We start from the raw sequence: 20,582 nt of genomic DNA on the forward strand, positions 1-20,582 counted from the left end.
TTATTATTTGTTTAAGACGTGGTCTTGCTATGTTGCTCAGGCTAGTATCAAACTCCTAGCTTCAAGTGGTCCTCCCACCTCGGCTTTCCAAAGCACTTGGATTACAGGTGTGAGCACCTGGTCTCCTCTGATATTTTCCTAAGCGATAGCGAGACCATTGCTATAGTACTAGGTGATAATTAATGTCTATCAGGGGTGTAAATGACTGTCACTGAAGCCTATGCAGGATCCTGGTATTGCTGGCCAGGTGCCTGGCTTCATATTGACTGTCCCTCAAAATATTATTAAATTCTGACTTGAAGTGTAATTGCCTAGAAACGTTAGAGGCTCCTTGAGTATTTCTAGAGGAGCACCATCACTACAGGCTGCTCTCATCTTCCAATTCTGATAGGCGATGATACTAACAACTGGAATGAGTAACTGCCAGAGAAGATGTTCATGTACATAAAAAAGCTTAGTAAACACCCCACACAATCAAGCTTCAATAACTAACATCTGCCAACTGAAACAGATGCAGCTGTGGCTGTCATTTGCTTTAGCAATATTGTCTTGCTAATGAGTTCCACTGTGGTACAAAACTAGTTTATGACTGTAAAAATACTTAATGACAAAGTGTATTTTCCCCAATGAGCTAACCTCTTACTCATCTATCTGTTTTCAAGATATAAAACAATATTTTGTTCAGTGCTTACGACATCAAAATTCAAGACAGACCACTCTCAGATGGAAATATTTTCTAGTTTGGGTTTATGAACAGAGAACTAACAAAAGATATGTTTAAAGCCAAGTAACATGTTGAGGCTCATTGGTCAGCTTGAGTTTCCTAAATTCACGGGACAATGAAGGAGGAGGTATGAAAAGAACCACATAAAAGAAGGAAGAAAAACATGTAGGAGGAGGGGAGAACCAATATGAAGAAAGAAATTCTGAAGTATTTGAAATGCAGAGTGAGTTACTGAGATGCTGAAGGGGGTACCATCTTGTCTTGCATTCAAAGGAACAGTGCTAGAAAGAAATGAAATGAAGCCGGGGACTTATTAGGGAGTTGATGGTTTTTAAGTTTGGGGAAGCTTCAAAGTCTACTAAACACATCTCAAAAGAAAATTAAGAGTAGTAACACTGACTTAAACGTTTAAAAGTATTTTAGGAATTCAAAGCAATTTATCAACATGGTTGTAAGAGGGAAGTTATATGGAAAAAGATAAAATACATTTAGGGCTCTTAGGGATTTATAACTAGTATCTTTAGACATCATTTGTCTATTAACCTGGATGAAGAAACTGAAGCTACTTCTATAAAATTAAACAGTGAAGCAACATACCATCACAGTCGGGAAACCAGGCTTTGGAAGTGGTAGGACTTTATTTGAACTGCTCATTCACTAAACCTTGGTTTTCTCATCTGCAGTGTGGACACAGGACCATTGTGCCCAGCAGATTTGGCACAATGGTTAATGTGTGGGGTGCACAGTGCTTCTGGGAGTGTCTCAATACATGTTAACTGTTCTTCTTTCTTTACTTGTATTAATTAAAAATGGTTCTAACTTCTGTGAAGTCTCAACTTGTAGAACATAGTGGAAGAGTTCAGATACTCTTGATAAATTATAGGGCTTACAGGAACCATGAATTCCAACAGCTATACATGCAAAGTTGTATACTTTGTGACACAAAGGCCACACATAGCATAGAAAGGTAGCAAAGGCCTGAATAAGAACGACCCCAGAGTCATGGGAACAACAGAGGTAACAATAAGTCAAATACTGCCAAAACCAAATAAGACATGGGGGATTTATTATCTGAAATGTGCTACTTAAGCAGGGAAAACACCTTTTTACTGCATTGGACATTGGTCAGACTCTTCCGTACTTCCTCTGTTCTGATTTTTTCTACTCAACTTTTGGAAATGAACGTAATCATCTTTGACGCTGTCTAGAAAGCAACGATATAAGAACTACGGTGAGAAGACAACGTGAAGAAATGTTCACTGGGAAAAGAAGGGTACAGTGTGGCTTACGTATCTCCAAAAGTTATGAATCTCTTCCATTTATTCTTACCATTGAGAGCCGTAAAAGAGATGGATGAAACCACCTTAAGAATAATGTAAGTCCATAATTTGAAGTTAAAGAATAAAATAAACAGTATGTCACTTATTAAGATATTGTCTCTCAGCTTCAAGACTACTTTTTTGCACTAAGAGCCTGGGGGACTCAGAGAACCACCTTTCTCCTTTGCCACTGGGCTTCCCAACAGGTTCCTCAAGGGAGGGGTTGGAGGAGTGAGGAAGAAGAAGAAAAAGGCTGAAGAAATTTGCTCCTCTCTTAAGCAACCCTCCCAGACATCTCTCATTTCCACAAGTCAGTGGGTGGCTGCAGTTCCTGGCTTGTCTCCATACACCCAAATCCAGCATCACTGCACCCTTAAAAAGCACCAGTATAGCCAAGCAGAACCCCTCCTCCAACTTCCCAATCCAAGCTGTGTGAGCCGCCACCTCTGGGCTCCTCAGCCCCAGCTCTTCAGGGAAAACCCCGTTCTCCTCCACCCCGCCAGCACCTCAGGTACCCTTGGGCAGCAGCAACACCCTCTCCTCATTGGGCTGGGTCAAGACCCACATCGCACTTTCTCTGAAGTTCTAGGTTCTTTGCTCACCCCAATCTCTTCACTTCATTCCCCTGGCCCTGTGGATGGCAGCTGCTTCCTATGTTCACGTCAGCATTGCCTTTTGGCTTTTTTAATTCTTCAGCATGTGTTAACTGAATTCTCTATGTTAAATTACTTCTACAAAAATCATAAATGTGGTTTCTGTTTTCCTAACTTCGCTCCGAACCAGCAGAGGCAGTAACCAACATTAATGGGTCATGTTTCTCTAAGTATTCCACAGCTTTCTGGCACAGGTAGTGAATGTTCATTTTATTAATTGCTTATAAATAATATCTATTTGGATTATTAACCAGAAAATGTGCCCGTTTTTCAGACTGCTTTTTCCCCAAGAGGTTTTATATTATTAGCACCATGGATCTGCAAACATAAAACATCTTCTTAAACATAGCTTGTTCTTTTAATTAAATTTCCTATGTTCTTTAATGAGGTTTACATTTGAATTTGCTAAGTTATATAATTTCTTCATAAAGAACAGAAAAGGCTGAGCAATCACACATTTTAAAGTAGTGGAGCCCAGATGACTAAATTCAACTCTAATTCAAACATATTCCTGGGTGGTTGCCTATTTTTTCCTTCTTAAATTATTAAAGATATATTGCATATAAAGGAATGCATATAACATGTACATACCATGTAAGGAATAATTAAATGAATACCTATAGTCAATCTCCAACTAAAGGAAACAGAACATAACCAATACTTTGGAAGATTTCGATGTCTTCCCCCCATGTCCCTCCTGCAGGCCCAGAGGTAACTATTACCTTCAATTTTGTGTTTCTCATCCCCTTGCTATCCCTAAATGAGTACAGTAGTCCCACCCTTGTGCAGTTTTGCTTCCTATGGTTTCAGTTACCTGTGGTCAACCACAGTCCAAAAATGTTACAGTATTTTGGGAGAAAGGGAAAGAGAGAAACCACATTCACATAACTTTTATTATAGTATATGGTTATAATTATTCTATTTATTATTTGTTATGGTTGTTAATCTCTTATTGTGCCTTGTTTATAAATGAAACTTTATCATAGCTATACACATACAGGAAAAAACACAGTATTTTATATATTATTAACATATAGAGTTCAGTATTATTCCTGGCTTCAAGAATCCACTAGTGATCTTGCAATGTAGCTCCCATGGATAAGTGAGGACTACCGTAATTGTTTAGTTTTATTTATATATATATATATATATTATATATATATATGTATGTATTTGAACTTTAAAAACTGAAATCATACTGTTTGCATTTTTTCCACAACTTGCTTTCTCTCTCAAGATTGTATTAACAAGATTTGATCCATTTTTAATGCAGGTAAATGTAGTTCAATCAGTTTCACTGCTCAATAGATGTTCTTTGAAAGAAGATACCATAATTTACTCAGCTATTACTTTTTTTGAGAAACATCTGAAGGGTTTTGGCACTGCTGCTATAAATACGAATGCCATTATATATTTTCACCTGGTTACCTGTGCACTGGGGTATTTACCTAGGGGCCAAATGGTGGGTCAGAGAGTAGGGGAATTTTCAACTTAATGATATATTGCCAGATGGTTTTCCAGGAAGAGTGAATCAATTTACGATTCCATCATCAGTGTAAAAATTCTCACCAATCCACATTTTTTCCAATACTTCACATTCTCTGACTTATAACATTTTTTGGAAAAATATTAATCAGTATTTCCCAAGATGAAATTTTCAGTGAAATTTGAAAAGCTATTGGACATTTATACTCTCACATTCCACATGTTGTCAGACCCCTCTACAAATCACTGTTTATGTAGCTACCCATGCACATTTATCAACGTTCTCCTACAGGTCAAGTTCATCAGACAGCATCACTGAAGAGGAACCATTTGAGCGAAGTAGATTCATTTTAGCTGAGATTCATTTTAGCTTAATCATTTGGAAGCATGAGTAGGAGTTTTGCCAATTGCAAATAGAAAAAGAAATGACTTGGTCACAGAGAATGAAACATTCTCAGAGATGTTGTAAAAGACCATAATCCTATGGTAAACGTGTACCACATATGCGTAGACCAAGCTTTCATGTGATAATTTGTTTATACTGGGTCCCTCAAGGAAACAGAATCTTATGGCTTTGAATTAATTTACCTTGGCTATTGCTTTAAAAGACAAACATTTTTGCCAAGTACACAGTGTAACACAATCATGGATAATTTATAAAATAAATCTTAACTCAGAATGTCAGAGAACTAATCATCTTTAATTAGCTGTTGTTTTCACCAGGCAGCTGAGTCAGAAAGCAAACAGTAAAAAGAAGTAAAACTTTATAATTTTTTCTAATATGAATAAATGGCACCAAACACAAGAGTTAAATGACCAATGACTTGATTTTCTTCTCATTAATTAACTCTTCTTTTTACTACCAAAATTACCACTGAAAGTAATGGCAATTCAAGAAATTAACAGTACAAAAGTCAAAGAATCCTGAAAAATGTTTATTTAAATTGAGTACATGTGCATGTTGGTGTGGAGGAGAGTGTGAGGAGAAAGAGAAATACTTGAAGCTTATCAACTTTGCAAAAAATATCACAAATGAAAACAAATCCACTTCTTTCAAAGCTTACGGAAAGCAACGTAAACATCTCAAACAGCAAAACATTATTGTAACCGACATACTGTTAAACTTGAAGGAAATCATGGAATGATACAATTTTATTAGGAAGCACTTGTATATTACCTAGGATACAAAAAATTCTAAACAGTTACTCCCTACCACCCTTACTACCCCTAAAATAGAAAGGTTTGTTTAGTTCTTTCCTTCTCCCTCTGTCTCCCTCCTTGGTCAAAATAAAAGTACCATCTTCTATTTGAACTCTTTCCTAACTGGTCTCACAAATTCTATGTTTGCCAGGGCAATACTTTCGAGATATAAATCATATCATTTCAATTCCCTGAATAGAATCCTTCAGTCACTGGATATTTTATTTTAGGGTAAAATGAAAACTCCTAATAAAGGGTATAGACCTTGTAGAGCTTCCATAATGGGAACATGTTTTCTATTATCTCATGGTCACTGTGTTCCAAGAATGCTGGGGCATTTGGACATTTCCTCTGCCTCATATGCATCTCTGTCCTCTCCTTTTCCTTCCTAACCACCTCTATGGACACACACACACATACACACACACACACACACACACACACACACACACACACATACCCCCTTGCCCACCCAGAGTCTTCCTGCCTGCGTGGGATTTCATAATCTAGTGACTACATATCTCTATGGCTTTATCAATTTTCTACTTCCCTGCATTCAGCCAGTATTTAAGTTCAAATTCCAAGAATGCACTAATATCTCATTGAACCTGCTCATTCAACTATTCAAATTTCCTTCCATAAATTTTTTCACCTGGTGGAGTATTTATACCTCATGACTCGATTCTAACGGCAATACCTAACTCAAGTCTTCTCTAACCAGTTAGGTAAAATCAGGCTCACCTTCCATTCTGCATCCTGTTGCTATTCTATCAACGTTGTTACTATACTGCTCTGCAATTGTGTTTGTATGTTTGGCTTCTCAACCTTCCCTGGAGGGTTCCATGGAGTGAGCCCCCAAAAGGAAGCAGTGTGAGTGCTGCAGTTAAGAGTGTGAGCTCTGGATCAGGATCTCCAGGTCCAAATCCAGCCCCAGCTCATACTATGTGACCTTTTGCAGGGCATTCAATATCTCAAACTTGCAGTTACTTAATCACTAAAGAGGGGATTAATGATAATATCTACGTCATAGGGATTAAACAAGTTAATGCATGTAAAACATAGACACAGAGTAGGCATAGGAAGCTACCTTGAAATGCATATCAGAATTACAGGATGGAGGATTTTTCAAACCATATATATGTGCACAATCCTCACTCTGGTTGCAATTTTGCTGCAATGAGCCATATCTTGGGTATAAATATTTTGTATCCCTTAGATATATACATGATATAAATTGAGAAACCCCTGTCTCTATAGACCAATAGACAATCAAAGCCCAAATAGCTGAAAGACGAGTGACTTTGCTCACACTTTTTCTCATGCTTGAAATTCTATTTTTTCCCCTCGAGAGAATTTTGTAGATCTTTCAGAGTCCAATTTAAATATAATTTTCCAATATCATTACCTCTGTGTTTCTGTAGTGTCTTGTTTATATAACAAAAAAAATAATGCATTGTGGTTATTCATAAGACCATTGGTCTTCTGGTTAGTCTGGGAGCTATGAGAGAAGGGTCTTTTGCTTTTGCTTTTATTTTCTATGTTTAATAAACACTTATTTAGTGATAATTCAGTGATAACGTCCCTAAGATTCCTAACCGATCTAAATCTTATAAATTTTGTTATTCTGTTCTATTTTAAGAAACAATCCATCCATTAAAATTAATCAATTGCCTTTCCAGAAAGCATTTTGGTAATATCAAGCACCCCCCAAAAATGTTCATTGCCTCTGATCCAGTAATTATAAATCTGAATCTATATTAAAGAAACAGCCAGAGGTATAATTTTTAAAAGGCTATGAATAAGGATGTTCAATATGACATACTTACTTAAGCTGGGAAGAGTCTAATTTCCTACAAAATTCAAATTACTCACTAAATATGGCACAGAGGATAGGTTATTATGAAAGCCTAAATGGTTTTTGAACTGTATTAAGTAGCATGGGAAAATGTTCCTGCTACAATTTTCAGTGAGGAAAAAAAATGTAAGATATAAAAATGAATACAGATGTCCAGTCAAACAGAATGATGAATTCATAGACTGAGCCTTCTCTCTGTTGAAAACACATAGCAGTGAAAGATAACATAAAAAGAGGAAACTAAACAGACATAGTATGCTTTCTAAAAATGTAAATATGTCCTTGGATCAGAAATAGGAGAGAAGCCCAATTTAATAAACAGAGCTGAAATGAGAAGTCGCCAGACGATGAATGTGGAGAAGGCAGCAGGGAGCTTGGCTCATGCATGCGGGGACGGGGTGCGGGAGAGGACAGACAGGAGGGAACAGAACCAGTCTCCCCACTGGAATCCCAGAGTTATGACTAGTCTCCCCAACTCATGGAAGGAGGGTGAAAATGGCTACAATCCGTTGCTTCCCAGGGCTACAGACCATATATGTAGCTGTACGTCCAGGGCAGCAAGAGTAGGCAGACATAGCTTTTCAGCCCAGACCTCAGCCAAGTCATTCACTAGCTTGGCAACTGAATCTGCAATAAACCTAACATGCCCACAGGGCAGGAGCCCCACACTGCTGATAGAAGCTTTGGCTCTGGCTTGGCTAAGTAGGGCAGGCCAAGCTAAAGCAGTTGAAAAAAATCAAAAGACAGTGAAAGATTTTGGGGCAGCCAAAGGAAGGGAGAGAGTGAGGGACATATCGATCGATAGAAGGTCTTTGTCACAACTCTTCAACTCTGAAGTTGTAACACAAAAGCAGTCATGGGCAGTATATAAACGACTGGGTGTAGTTGTGTTCCAACTGAACTTTATCGACAAAAAGAGGTCAGATTTAGCCAAACAGACTATAATTTTCTGACTCCTTCTAAAAATCAACATTGATACCATAAAGAAAACTCATGAGCCAAATGACAACTTATAAAATTCAACAAATGGAAGATGAATTCATTTCAGGTAAAACAAAAACTGAAAAGGACTCTAATATATTTTTATAAATATCAGTGAGATAAAGGAAAGATAATATCCAAAATAAGATCAAGAAATTACTTTAGGGGCAAAAATGAATATGATAAAATACATATTAGGAGTCTCAGAAACAGAAATGATCATGCTTTAAAAGTAACTACATTGTTAATACAAATACCAGGTTGAACAGAGTCAAAGAATCAATGAACTTGAAGACAATGTTGAGAAATGCATGAAGATTATAGCAAAAGGTAGGGGGAAATTTTAAAAATATGAAAGAGAATTTAGATCAAGGGGTGCCAATGTACATCTAAAAGGAGTTTCAGGAAAAGAGGAGAGGAGTAATACTTGAGCAGATAATGACTTGTGAAATTTTAAGATACTAAGGCGACCATCAGTCTTTAAATTGAAAGTTCTAGCTATAGAGAAAGATAAAAAATGAAAATAGATTTACACTACACATATCAAAGCCAAAGATGAATGAGACGAGAAAATTATATAAGTAATCAGAAATAAGATCATCTACAAAAGAGTGACAGTTATTGAGAACAGATCAATCAGTGATAAGAGATGCCAGAAGAGAACAAAAGTATTTGCAAAACACTGATGAAAAATAAGTCAATCTAGAACTCTATTTCCAGCAAAATTATCATTCAAGATGAGGGGAACAATTTTTTTTTAGTTATGGACTAACAGTTTAACACCTGTCAGCTCACCCTGAAAGAACACAAAATGAGAAGAGAGAAATGGGATGTAACAATGATAGCACAATAATTTATTAAATATATTCGTAAATATTACTTAATGATTATAAAATAGTAATGATTTTAAGAAAAATGGTAACATTAAAATCGAGAAAAACACCAGAAGAGGTAAGTGAAAGGAGTTTAATTATTAGTTAGAATGTTCTAAAACTCTAATCTTATTTGAAGGATAAATATACTACATAAATTTATAACATGTTATAAAATTATATAGTTAAGAAAATACATTAACATTTAGGATCACCCAATAAATTAATAGGAAGACTAGGTATAGCTTCCAAGATATTATTGGAGGAGTTACGGATGGAATATTAAAAAAATTATCAAGACAATAGATAATCAGAAAGAAAACAGAATGTATAATAAATGTAAATAAATTATATTATACTACTGTAAAGCAGATAAGACTGGACAATTACAAAAATTATGTCCACCATGGTCCCAAATTGTATAATTTATGCACACTTAATACGCACTCCCACACTAGATAGAAATGTATCAAAATATAAATATTATTTATTGTTGGACTATAGGAATACAGCTATATTTTCCTCTCTATATTTTTCAATGTTGTCTAAAGTTCCTTTCAGAACTGATATTAATTTTAAAACATAACACAGTAGTGTCCCTCATCCATGGAGGATACTTTTCCAGCCCCCTAGTGGATGCCTGAAATGGCAGATAGTATCTATATACAGTCTCTTTTTTCCTATACATACATATCTGCGCTAAAGTTTAATTTATAAATTAGGCACAAGATTAATGACAATAACTAAAAATGAACAAGTTATGTGACTGCGGTCTCTCTTTCTCAAAACATCTTATTGTACTGTATTTACCCCTTGTGATCTGTCCATCTGATAACCAAGACGAGTTGTCTAGGTGACTAACGGGTGGGTCAGTGGATATACTGGACAAAGGGATGATTCACATTTGAGAGGGACAGAGTGGGTCCATGCGAGATTTCATCACGCTACTCAGAATGACACACAAGTTAAAACTTATAAATTGTTTATTTCTGAAATTTTCCACTTAATATTTTCCGACTGCAGTTGACGGCGGGTAACTGAAGCCACGCAAAGTAAAACCGCAGAGGATGGGGGGAGCTATGGTGGAAAGCTATTTTTAAAAATGCTTCTTTTTTTCCCCTCTTCTCAAACATTAGAAAAAAGAAGAAATATCAGGAATGAACAATTTTAAATGTAATAGTTGCAAACTAACAGTTGTAAGCTAATGATCCCCTATCAACAAGTTTATAGAGTAGCTTTTCCTATACAGTCTATGAACATGGACATTGCTTCAATTTGACTATACAGTCAATGAATTTTAGACATATTTTCAAGGTCAAGTATTGAAATGAGAGAGAAAGTGGGTAGGAGGAGGAATAAGGGGAAAGAGAGTGGGGATGCAGGGAAGAAGCTGAATGAGAACATTCTTGTCCACTTCCAGTACTTAATTTCTCAATGCTCTGCACATGTTGAGTTGATAGAGAGTCTTGTGGCAAATGCTGTAATTCCCACCCAAGACAGGCACTGGAACCCAAGTCATCATTTGGCACGACTCCATCAAGAAAAGCTGCTGACAGCCAGAAGAGATCCAAAGCAGATCAGGTTGCTTAACAAACTACATGTCACAGAGCTCAGAAAGCCACACGAGCATCCCGAGGAGCTATGGAAATCTTGGGAATAAGGAGAGAAACTGAACACAGTGGATGTTCTTATAAATACGAAAATGAGATTCAGTCGTCCTACTAAAATGTCTCAGCTTCTCCTTATAGATAAAAATCAAGTCTTCAAGCAGAAACAGAAGGGATAGAGCCAGCAAATGAGTGACTTCAGGGTTATAGCTTATGTCTTTATCAAACTAATCACACTATTCTATTTTTACCTTGTTATGAATAGCCAAGAGTAGATACATACTGCATGAAAGGTATGCCTTCCATACATTATTTTTTAAACCTTTTTAAAACAATTTGTCTCTGGGGGAAAAAAAAAGACGTGGACAGACTGTTTGAATCTTTTTAAATGAATTGCATAATTTGATCATTTAGAGGGAATCATTTTTAATAGGCTACTTAGATCAAAGCAGATATTGTTTTAAAGTAATTGTATCTAAAACAGTGTAACCTAATAATCTCCTGTTTGACTCCCATTGGGATGGATGTATCTATCTATTTATATCCATCTCATTCCTAAAAAGGACACGAAGCAGCTTTATTTTATGCTTTGTTGATATGAAATGCTATATTCAGGGTAAATCTTTACTTCCTAGAAAATGAATTTAATTTCTGTCCATAAGATTAACTTCGTCCTGTCACCACACTTCTTGTTTTCCATGGAAAAACCCAAATTTTGGAAAAGCAAAAAATGAAGTAAATTATGAGTTTGTCAGTTTTTAATCCTCAGAATTTGACAGCTATTGTAAATAGCTCTTCAAGCTGATTTCATTTTATAAGAAGAGTAATACATAATTCTGTTATTTCATGAACTATAGTTTCCTTTCCCACCTTCACTGTAAGCTCCCTGAGAAGCAAATGTCATTCTTCTGTTACTGACATAGAACCAGCCTTGCATTTCTCAAAATGTGTTCCACGAACTACAGAACCCACCAGAAACTATGTGGGGAAAAAAAGCACTCTGTGGTCAAATAAACCGGAAAACTATTTCTTTCAGACAATACTGTGAATTCCTTCTAAATTTAACTTAACCTAGCAGTTTCTATATGCACTGATCATAAAACTCCCCATTTATTCAATTCTACCAAATTGTAACAAGCTACGGGCAAACTTGGGGAAAAAACTGTGCCAGGCACATGTTCTAGGTGATAGCTGAGGGCGACCGAATCCAAACTTCACAGAACAAATGCCTTTATTAAAAGGATTTGTTCTGTAAAATTTGGATTCAGTCAACTATAGGACTTTCAGGTAAGTTCATCTTTTCCCCACATAATGTGTAAACCCTCACGGTTAAAATCATGCCCTTAACCTTGCCAGGCACTCAAAATTTGCTAAGATGCTCCTTCAATATTTAATCTTCTATAGCTACCACATTGCTCAAGGTGGCAAATGCACACGTGGAAACAGTATTTGGCTATTTGTCCTTTTCAAACCCATTATCTGGTGTTAGTTAGCATTTAAAATTTACCTCCAAAGTCTTGTGAAAGCTTGCCATTTTCATGGCTACGTGTGTACTTAATACCAATAAGAAGAAGGTCTGTACATAAGAAAACGGGATAACATTCCAAAGTGATGCAACACCAGAAGCAAACATAAATCCCCTGATAACAAGATTACCATTCCTCTCATTCACCCAATCCTCTGTAAACTATGAAATCCTACTTTACAAGGATTGTTGATTGAAGTGTGAAGTATTTTCCTTCTCCCTTAGAAATGCCCCTAGGACCACATCACAGTGTGTGTGTAAAATTTCATAAGCAAACAGATTCCCGGAATAAACGTGAAGCATGATCAAGACTACAGAATGGATGTTTTTCTATTGCTTTAAGAGTTCATTCTTCAATACATAGTACCAGAGTAATATACAGATGCAACATAATTTCATTTATTATTATTGCAATAAAAATAGGGCAAGTCAAGGCAGTTTTTCTTGGGCTCAGTTCACGAGCACCAACATGTAAGGCTCCAATAGGACACATCAAAGTAACCTAATTTCAACCCTTTTCAGCAGTGATGACTGTACCTTTGTGTATCCACAGCACCTAGCGCACGTCTGACATGAACCAGGCCCATAAAAAATGTTGAATACAAAGAATTATAAGCAAACTACATGATGTTGCTATGTTCATCGAAATCCATATAAAAACATCTATCACCAGAATATAACAACTCCACAAATTTGACTACAGATCAGTATCTTTGGATAAACACATCTCAAATTTGGAATAGAGTTTAAGAAGTTATGTCTCTTTTTGGTTTCTGGTTTCAAGTATCTTCTTCTCATCTAGTAAGACAATATCAAATGAAAATCTCACCTAAATTTACTCCCGCATTATCTGTATTTAATAGAGCTAAAAAGAGGCTTAAATATTTAACAGATAGTTGAAGTGTTCTCAACTCTGTAACAATAAGAATAAATCTCATGAAGAGAGGATAAAAGATTTTACTTAAAACAATAAAATAAAAAATTTTGTCAACTATTTGCTTTTGTGTAAATGCTACTTTTAATTTAGGAATTGGAAGAATTTCAAACTTTCTTCAGAATGATTTGATATAAGGCTTCTTGATTGACAATAAAACAATATACACATACATATTTTTGACAAAATACATAAAAGAAGATAATTTGTTCCCAGGAAAGTTCGCAAACCACAAAATCTTAGGTACCTACACCAAGGGAGAGTGGGAGGGACTATTTATCTTTTAACGATGACATAATTCATGTCCAACCATGACATGATGCATGTCTGCGTGGTCTTGGCTATAAAATGACAATAAAATGCAAACTTGCCCCTGATGAAATAGATTGTTATTAAAATAACCGAGATATTATTCAATAACTGAATTTTTGGTACATATAACTTTTTAAACAACGAAAGAATAAGAATATTGGCAAATTTTTCTTTTGCCATGCCAAAAAAAAAAAAAATTTGTGCTAACAGGCTATAAAGAATTAATTTACTTTCTTTAAAAACATTGAAAAGTCTGCCTTCTCTCATTGAAAAAACAGAAATAAAAAAAAAAAGTGAGTTCAAAATGATAAGTTACCTTTCAAGTCTTTCTTCAGTTTTCTGAGATCTTTTTGAAAATCTTCAAACTTCATGTGCGAGGCCTGGAAAAGGTCCTGCGGTTCTGGCAGTGGAAAGACACACTGCTCTTTCCCAGCATCCTAATTAGCAAGAAATACATAATTTTCAAATGAACCAGCATTGATATAAGTAACAGCAGCAATAACAAAAACAAAACAAAACAAAACACTGCCAAATCATCCAACAAATAAAGAACAACAGAATAGGACTATACGTAAAAACTGTCTTACCTCATCAAAATTTCGAAGATAATATGAAACAATGTAAGACAAAAGGCTTCTGCTATTGTCCTAGGCAGAAAGACCAAAGTCAGTAACTTTTTTAAAAAAATGATATATAGCGTTAAAGAAAATAAATTCCAGTGAATTCACATATATGCATGAGAACATTTAGAATGCAGTGTGAAATTTTACATTTTGAATTGTCTTAGTCATTGTATCTAAGGAATTGAATGGTATAGATTTTCAACCCCCAGTGTTCCAATCTAAGCATAACTATTTAACGGCAGAAGTCTCAACTTTAAATACTTTCCTATTTTTACCCTGCTCAATCAGAAATGTAGTTCATTATTATTTGTTTTTATTATTTTATGTTTATTATGAATTTTTATTATTTTTATGTTTTAAAATTACTATCTTAAATGAAATAATTAAATATTGCTGGCATTTACATACATATAGCAGGACTAGTGAGTATCCCTCCACCAGGGAGTTTAACTAAGGCTCATTAGCATATAGAACAGGGAAATAAAAAAGCTAAGTATCATTTCAAGTAAGTGGGATCCTTTTAAATGTGAATGCATATTATAATTTGTTACATCAGCAATTGAGATTGAGGAATTAATATCTATGAAGCTATAAAGATAATGTATACACAGTTCTACAGAAAAAATGCAAAATTGTTTCATATCTAACAGACTTCAAAGAACAGATTTTCACCTCCTTTCTGGCAGACTTAGAGGCATTCATTTTTAATTAACTTTTCTTGCATTGCTCGAAATTAGAAGAAGATAATCCAAATCAAGAGACCAAATACATATTTTACTTTAAAAACAAACCCTATGATACAAACTATGTTCTCTGGAATGTTTGACATAACCATGATTTTTCCCCTATTTATAAAAAGAGCAAACCCCCTTCATAATGGAGTTTGACATAGATAGTAATGTATCTATTAGAGACTTCCTTCCTTAGACAGGATTTGCTTGTCACCAGGATTTAAGCAACTCGACTTCCTCTCTCTCTTCTAACTTGTAAATCAGTGAAAGGTTTGGCAGTACCTGAATCAATTCACACATTCATTAAAGGGCTGCTGACAGGCATTAGTAGGAGAAAATTCTGAGTGATAGAAGTAACAGCTCTGTCCGTGGAGGTCTACAAGCAGTACTGAGAAGGAACTATAGTTACATTTGTTTTATAGAAAAAAAGTCAATTCTGGAAGACTCAGTATAGCTCTTCTGAGAGTGCAAGTGAAATTATTTTTAAAAATCTTATTTCCTGATTCAGTACTTAATTTTTATTTTAGATTACCCCTTAATTAATGAAATTTAATTTAATGGAGGATTAAATAAGATATATAAATCAATACAAAAAACCCCACAAATAATCTCTTACTTGTATGTGATTAATTTTAAAATATTGCAATTTTTCGTTAGATATAGAATTCAAAATTACTTACTTTAGGAAACATTATTATTCACTGAATCACAAATATCTGATGGCCATTACTTTTATTTAGCTCAGAACATAGAAAAACTTTTGGCCTTAGAACATAAAAAAATATTTATTATAACTGGTTTACAGTCAAACAAAACATCTAATCCTCAATGTACCTATTCCCACTCACACAAAATACTTACACTGCTTTTGACATCTTTCAGCTTCGGAAGAATGTCTAATCCAAAGCCATCTGCCTGTCCCCGAGTGTTATTTCCACTATTCATGTAGTTGCCAAAAGCTAGAACCAAACCCAGAACCTGCATAACCCCTGGGCCATTTTTTAATGTCTGTAAAATAGAACAAAATTTTTTTTCTTTTACACAAAGTTTTGTTTGAATCATCTTAAGTCAGTGCCAGCTATTTATATTATATTATACTAATAGTTTTGGGTCATAACCAAACTTTTGTCATTCCTCATTATTAGCTATATTTTAAGAGTGGCATTTCCAAAGTTAACTTTAAAAAGTTGCACCACTAACCAGCATTCAGGTATGCTTTTGTAAGCTGCGAGATGCCAATCTAGGCCATTTCTATAATGTAATTGCAAGGAAAACAAATAAGCCTGTTATACGAGAACTATTACAAAATAATATCACTGCCATCTTCTTAATTGTGCCTGTGTCTGAAACAATACAACTTTTTGGCATCAGTTATAGGAAACACCAAAAAGCAGTTATAAAGATTAGTTTCCAAATTTAGATTTACCCCCTAACAATTCACACTCACTTCTTCCAAAACACTGTGTTTCACTTGAATTTGTATGTCACCTCTTCTAAAAAATGTAAGCCTTTAATATATCATCTTTCCCCTTTTCAAAATGATTTACCACAATCAGAACAAACGGTATTATCGATTTTTGACAAATTGTTTTAAATGTTAAGATTAGTTATCTCTGCCAAGCATTTGTTCTTTGTTTTCAGAAGAATATTTATCTTCTGTTGAGTCATATGGTTGTTTTTAGATCATTTGGTTGGAATAATTATTAACAATTTGTTGAAGATCCCTTCCAAAAAAAATGAAGGAAAGTAAATATTATAAAATGCCTTCAAATTGCGTTCAGTTGGAAGTCTGATGTCTGAGAGGACCACGGAAAGTGAAGATGTTGTTGACAAAAGCAATGGGCAGAGAATTGTCCAGAGGCCAACACACACTGGCCACACTCTAGCAATGTGGTCCTGTCGCCCCGTGTGCCAATATGACAATCTGCTTTAATTTTGAGACTCCATCATAAAATGATTCCTTCTGTGGGACTGCTATCCTTGAAGGTTAATGAGTACTTAGAGTAAATGATACTTTTTTTGAAACAGGAACACAATTGAACGGAATTAAACATCAGAACTCAAGTGTAGCTCTCTTTGGACCAAAACCCACCTCACACAACTTCTGCAGTAATTCCAGTTTGCGACGAATGGAGCAAATGCTTTCAGAAAACGTGGATTGGAACAGGATGCAAAAGACTCGCTCTGAAAAGTTGGGGATCAGCGACAGCTCATACAGGAACCTAAGGAAATAAAGCCAAATGAAGAGGAAAAATATAATTCACATAAGCAGACGTGTATCCTCATCTCATTCATAACAAATGTGCATTGAAAACACTGCTTTGGCATCTCCCAAACGGGAAGAGTCCACCCGTAGCAGGGATGTCTCTATGTGGTTCTAAGACATACTTACTGTTCAGGTTTGTCCAGAGACTTGGGATTTTTCTTGTCTTTGGAAGACCGGCCATGCTTTTCAATTTTTTCCAGTTCATCTGACTGTGCTCTCTAGAAAAGCAAAAGCCAAGCAGTTTTTCAAAATCTGGTCAGTTGAACCCTTTAGCTAATGATCTAATTATCTTGCTAAATCTAATGATCTTAATATAGTAAAACCCTATATATTTTCATATTTCGTAGCATCCGCATGTAGCAAAGCTTGACTTAATTCACGAGGCATTTTAAAGTGTAAATATGTTTAATGCAAACCAGATCATCTCCAAATCTTCCAAATCATGTTATTGACTATTAACGATCTGCAAAACGTTTATTTATTCAAGCATGCGTTAAAACAATAAAGTTTTCCCTCGTTCTTTTGGCTGTTTATAATATACTCTCTAGAATGCAAGAATTTCATTTTAAATTGGTATTCCTTATTCAGAAATCAATCAAGTTAAATTTGGAAGTCATTTTATCCTAAAGTTAACATTATAACATTTTTAATGGAAAAAATGTACTTACGTAACGATTGCAATTATTGTTACTGCTTTTTAAATTTTGGAAAAAGAAGTACATTTGAATTTTTAAAGAATGGAACAAAAATAAAAGGTTTTGATCCTTTTGTTGAATTTTCTTTTTCATACAAAAATGGGCTCCAGGCTTATTTTCTTAAACGTCCTCTTTCACCTTTTATATAAGTGCAAACTAAAAACTTGTCATCCCAAATTTATTTCCTTATGAGAGACAATCTTCTACATTTTTAACATAAGGTAGAAGATTTTATAGACTTCAAGAAGCACCAATCTGTGCCTTTTTATAGAGCATTATGATTATTTTTGAGTCCTTCTTTATTTTACAACTCATAAAGATGCTTTAAAAGAGCCCAAATACTACATTTTCTAAATGCATTAAGGAGTGTGATTAGACCATTACATGAGTTTTGAGTCTTAAAATTCCTTTAAATATTATTTTTGTTTAAACAGAAAAACAGCCCAGCCAAGAACTGCTGTAGAAGATAAAGTCTGATAGATTTCTAGAAAATTGACAGACATCATGTAAGAGCTAAATCCTGCTTTGTATTTACTGATTATTTTGAAATGCAGATTTGCAGTTGATGGGATTAACTAACTTATTACCTCCAAAGAAGCTGCTTTTAACAGGGGAAGAAGAACTGATGAGAGATCAGCCAAAGAGAAAATGGGTCCTCTGACAATTTCATAAATTTTGCTTTTGGAATGTGATGTGTCAAAATGATACAAAGAATGCAAAGGAATTGCATTTTATTGCAAATATCTCAAGCCACTCCAAAAAATCAAGAATCTTCTTCTAGAATTTCAACTGCATAGTAAACTTATGATTTCCCCCCATTTATTGGGGCCCTGTCCAAGAATTTTAAGGGAGAAAATAGGACCTCATTTACTTATCAGTTACCTAGAAGTGTCAGCCTCACAGATACTATCAGAGGACACTTTAAAGCCATATTACAAGGTGGACTTTTAAAAAGGGCAACATCCACCCATCTGGCAAACAAGAGACCAGGGTAATATTCTGAAAGAATATTAAAGCTACAAATACCAATAAGGCAAGGGCTAATTTAAGACACACAGGTCCACACCAAAGTATAACACAAAAAAGTTTCTAATCCCTTTATCTATTCCTTTAAGAGAAATGAGAGCTTCTACCAGAGTAGTTGGTTAGTCTGCTATCTCCAAGCCCAACCTCATTCTATACCCAAAACTTCATCAGGGGAAAAAAAAAATCCAGCTTTCTACAATCTAGCAATTATGTTTGCTGGTTTAATTTTGTTTTTTGAACTTTTAATACCTTGACACAGACTCAATCTAGCTGTTGAGTGGACTCAACCGAGGGTTGAAATGACTGGAAACCCACTCCATGGACCCAGTAAATCTCCTTGGATCTTAAAAAACAAACAACAAAAATTCAAAAGGCAGCTCTAACAGAAAAAAGATGGCCAAGGTACTTCAAAGTAGTAATTAGAGATACAAAAGAAGACTAAAATTCTTCTACGTCTTCAGAACAAAGTGACTTTCTGGCAGCACTATGGAGTCATTTCCCAAACTATTCAACACATATGAATTACTAATTGCATGGTCCTTTATATTCTGTACTCTACTGGACCATTTCTGCTCCTTTCAGAAAGAAACAAAGCTGACAGTATGTTTAACAGCAAGTAGAGAGAACCGTCACTTTATCTATGCCCCCAAACCTCCTTTCTTCTTCCCCACAACAATGTGTGCATGATGCTATCTCTTCTGTTCTTTTTCTTTTTCTCTCTGGAGCTTAGCTAAGGCCACCTCAGGTCATCTCTGGCCCTCTCTCTCTCTCTCTCTCTCACTCACACACACACACACACACACACACACGTACATATATACGCACTCAGTCGATTCTCCTTATTCATGGACTGAACTCTCATATAGCAAATACTGAACCGTTACTCCCAGGGAAAATACAAGGTTCCCATGAACCTCTGGAGTCACAACATCTTCATGAACTGATCAATACATAACATTGTTTCATGTTTAAAGAGACCTTTCATAATATATGCCCAGAGCAATCCAGCCACATCCATCCCTGCAGGTGTCAACCCTGCCCCTGCCCCAACTCCAAATCCCCTGGGTGCTACTTTCCAACCACGCAGAATTCCTCTTCCATCACACATTAGTTTTCCACATCTATGCCATTGATCATCCTTCTCCTCTGCTGGGAACGCCCTTTATCTCTTCTCTCTGGCATATGACTGACTGTCCAGCATTTAAGAACAACCCCAAACACTGTCTCGACATGAACACCCGCCCAGCTCCCCCAGGATGAAAGTCACTGTTGCCTCTCAGTAACTATCCTGCTCCTTCCCACAGAACTCTATCCTAGCTCTTATCACATTAGGCTGTAATTATCTGGTTTTGTATTCATCATCCACATTTTACCCAAAGCTCTTCAAAGAGGGGACTATAACACTCATTTTTATAACACCAACACCTAAGACTAGTACTTGGCACATAGTAGATTTACTCTAAATATTTCTTGATGGGAGAACATGTTAGATCTGATGGTTAGGTTCTCCCCTTTTATTTGAATATGTAAAAATCTATACATAATTACATTATGGATGAAATAGCATTTTGTGTGTTAGACTGGGGACTCCCCAGCACTTTTATGGGAAAATACTTCCGGATTACTAAAAGGCCACTGAAAATATACTTTGACACATTACACATTCAAGAGTTTATGGGTGGCCTCTATGCTATTTGCTGACCTCCTCTAAACTTGAAATTTAGCTTTGCAAGAGATATACTTTTTACGGTCCACAGATACTCGCTACTCACCG

General features: G+C 35.5%; 1 protein-coding gene across 1 annotated transcript in view; it reads right to left on the reverse strand.

Annotated features, from left to right (window-relative positions):
- FMN2 (formin 2) overlaps nt 1-20,582 on the reverse strand; it is a 222,729-nt gene that overhangs the window by 72,936 nt on the left and 129,211 nt on the right. The window contains 5 exon segments of the mRNA XM_045536998.1: nt 13,784-13,904; nt 14,055-14,114; nt 15,683-15,829; nt 16,914-17,043; nt 17,214-17,305. Coding sequence (XP_045392954.1) covers nt 13,784-13,904; nt 14,055-14,114; nt 15,683-15,829; nt 16,914-17,043; nt 17,214-17,305 — 550 coding nt within the window.

Source organism: Lemur catta, chromosome 25 (assembly GCF_020740605.2).
Source record: "Lemur catta isolate mLemCat1 chromosome 25, mLemCat1.pri, whole genome shotgun sequence".
NCBI lineage: Eukaryota > Metazoa > Chordata > Mammalia > Primates > Lemuridae > Lemur > Lemur catta.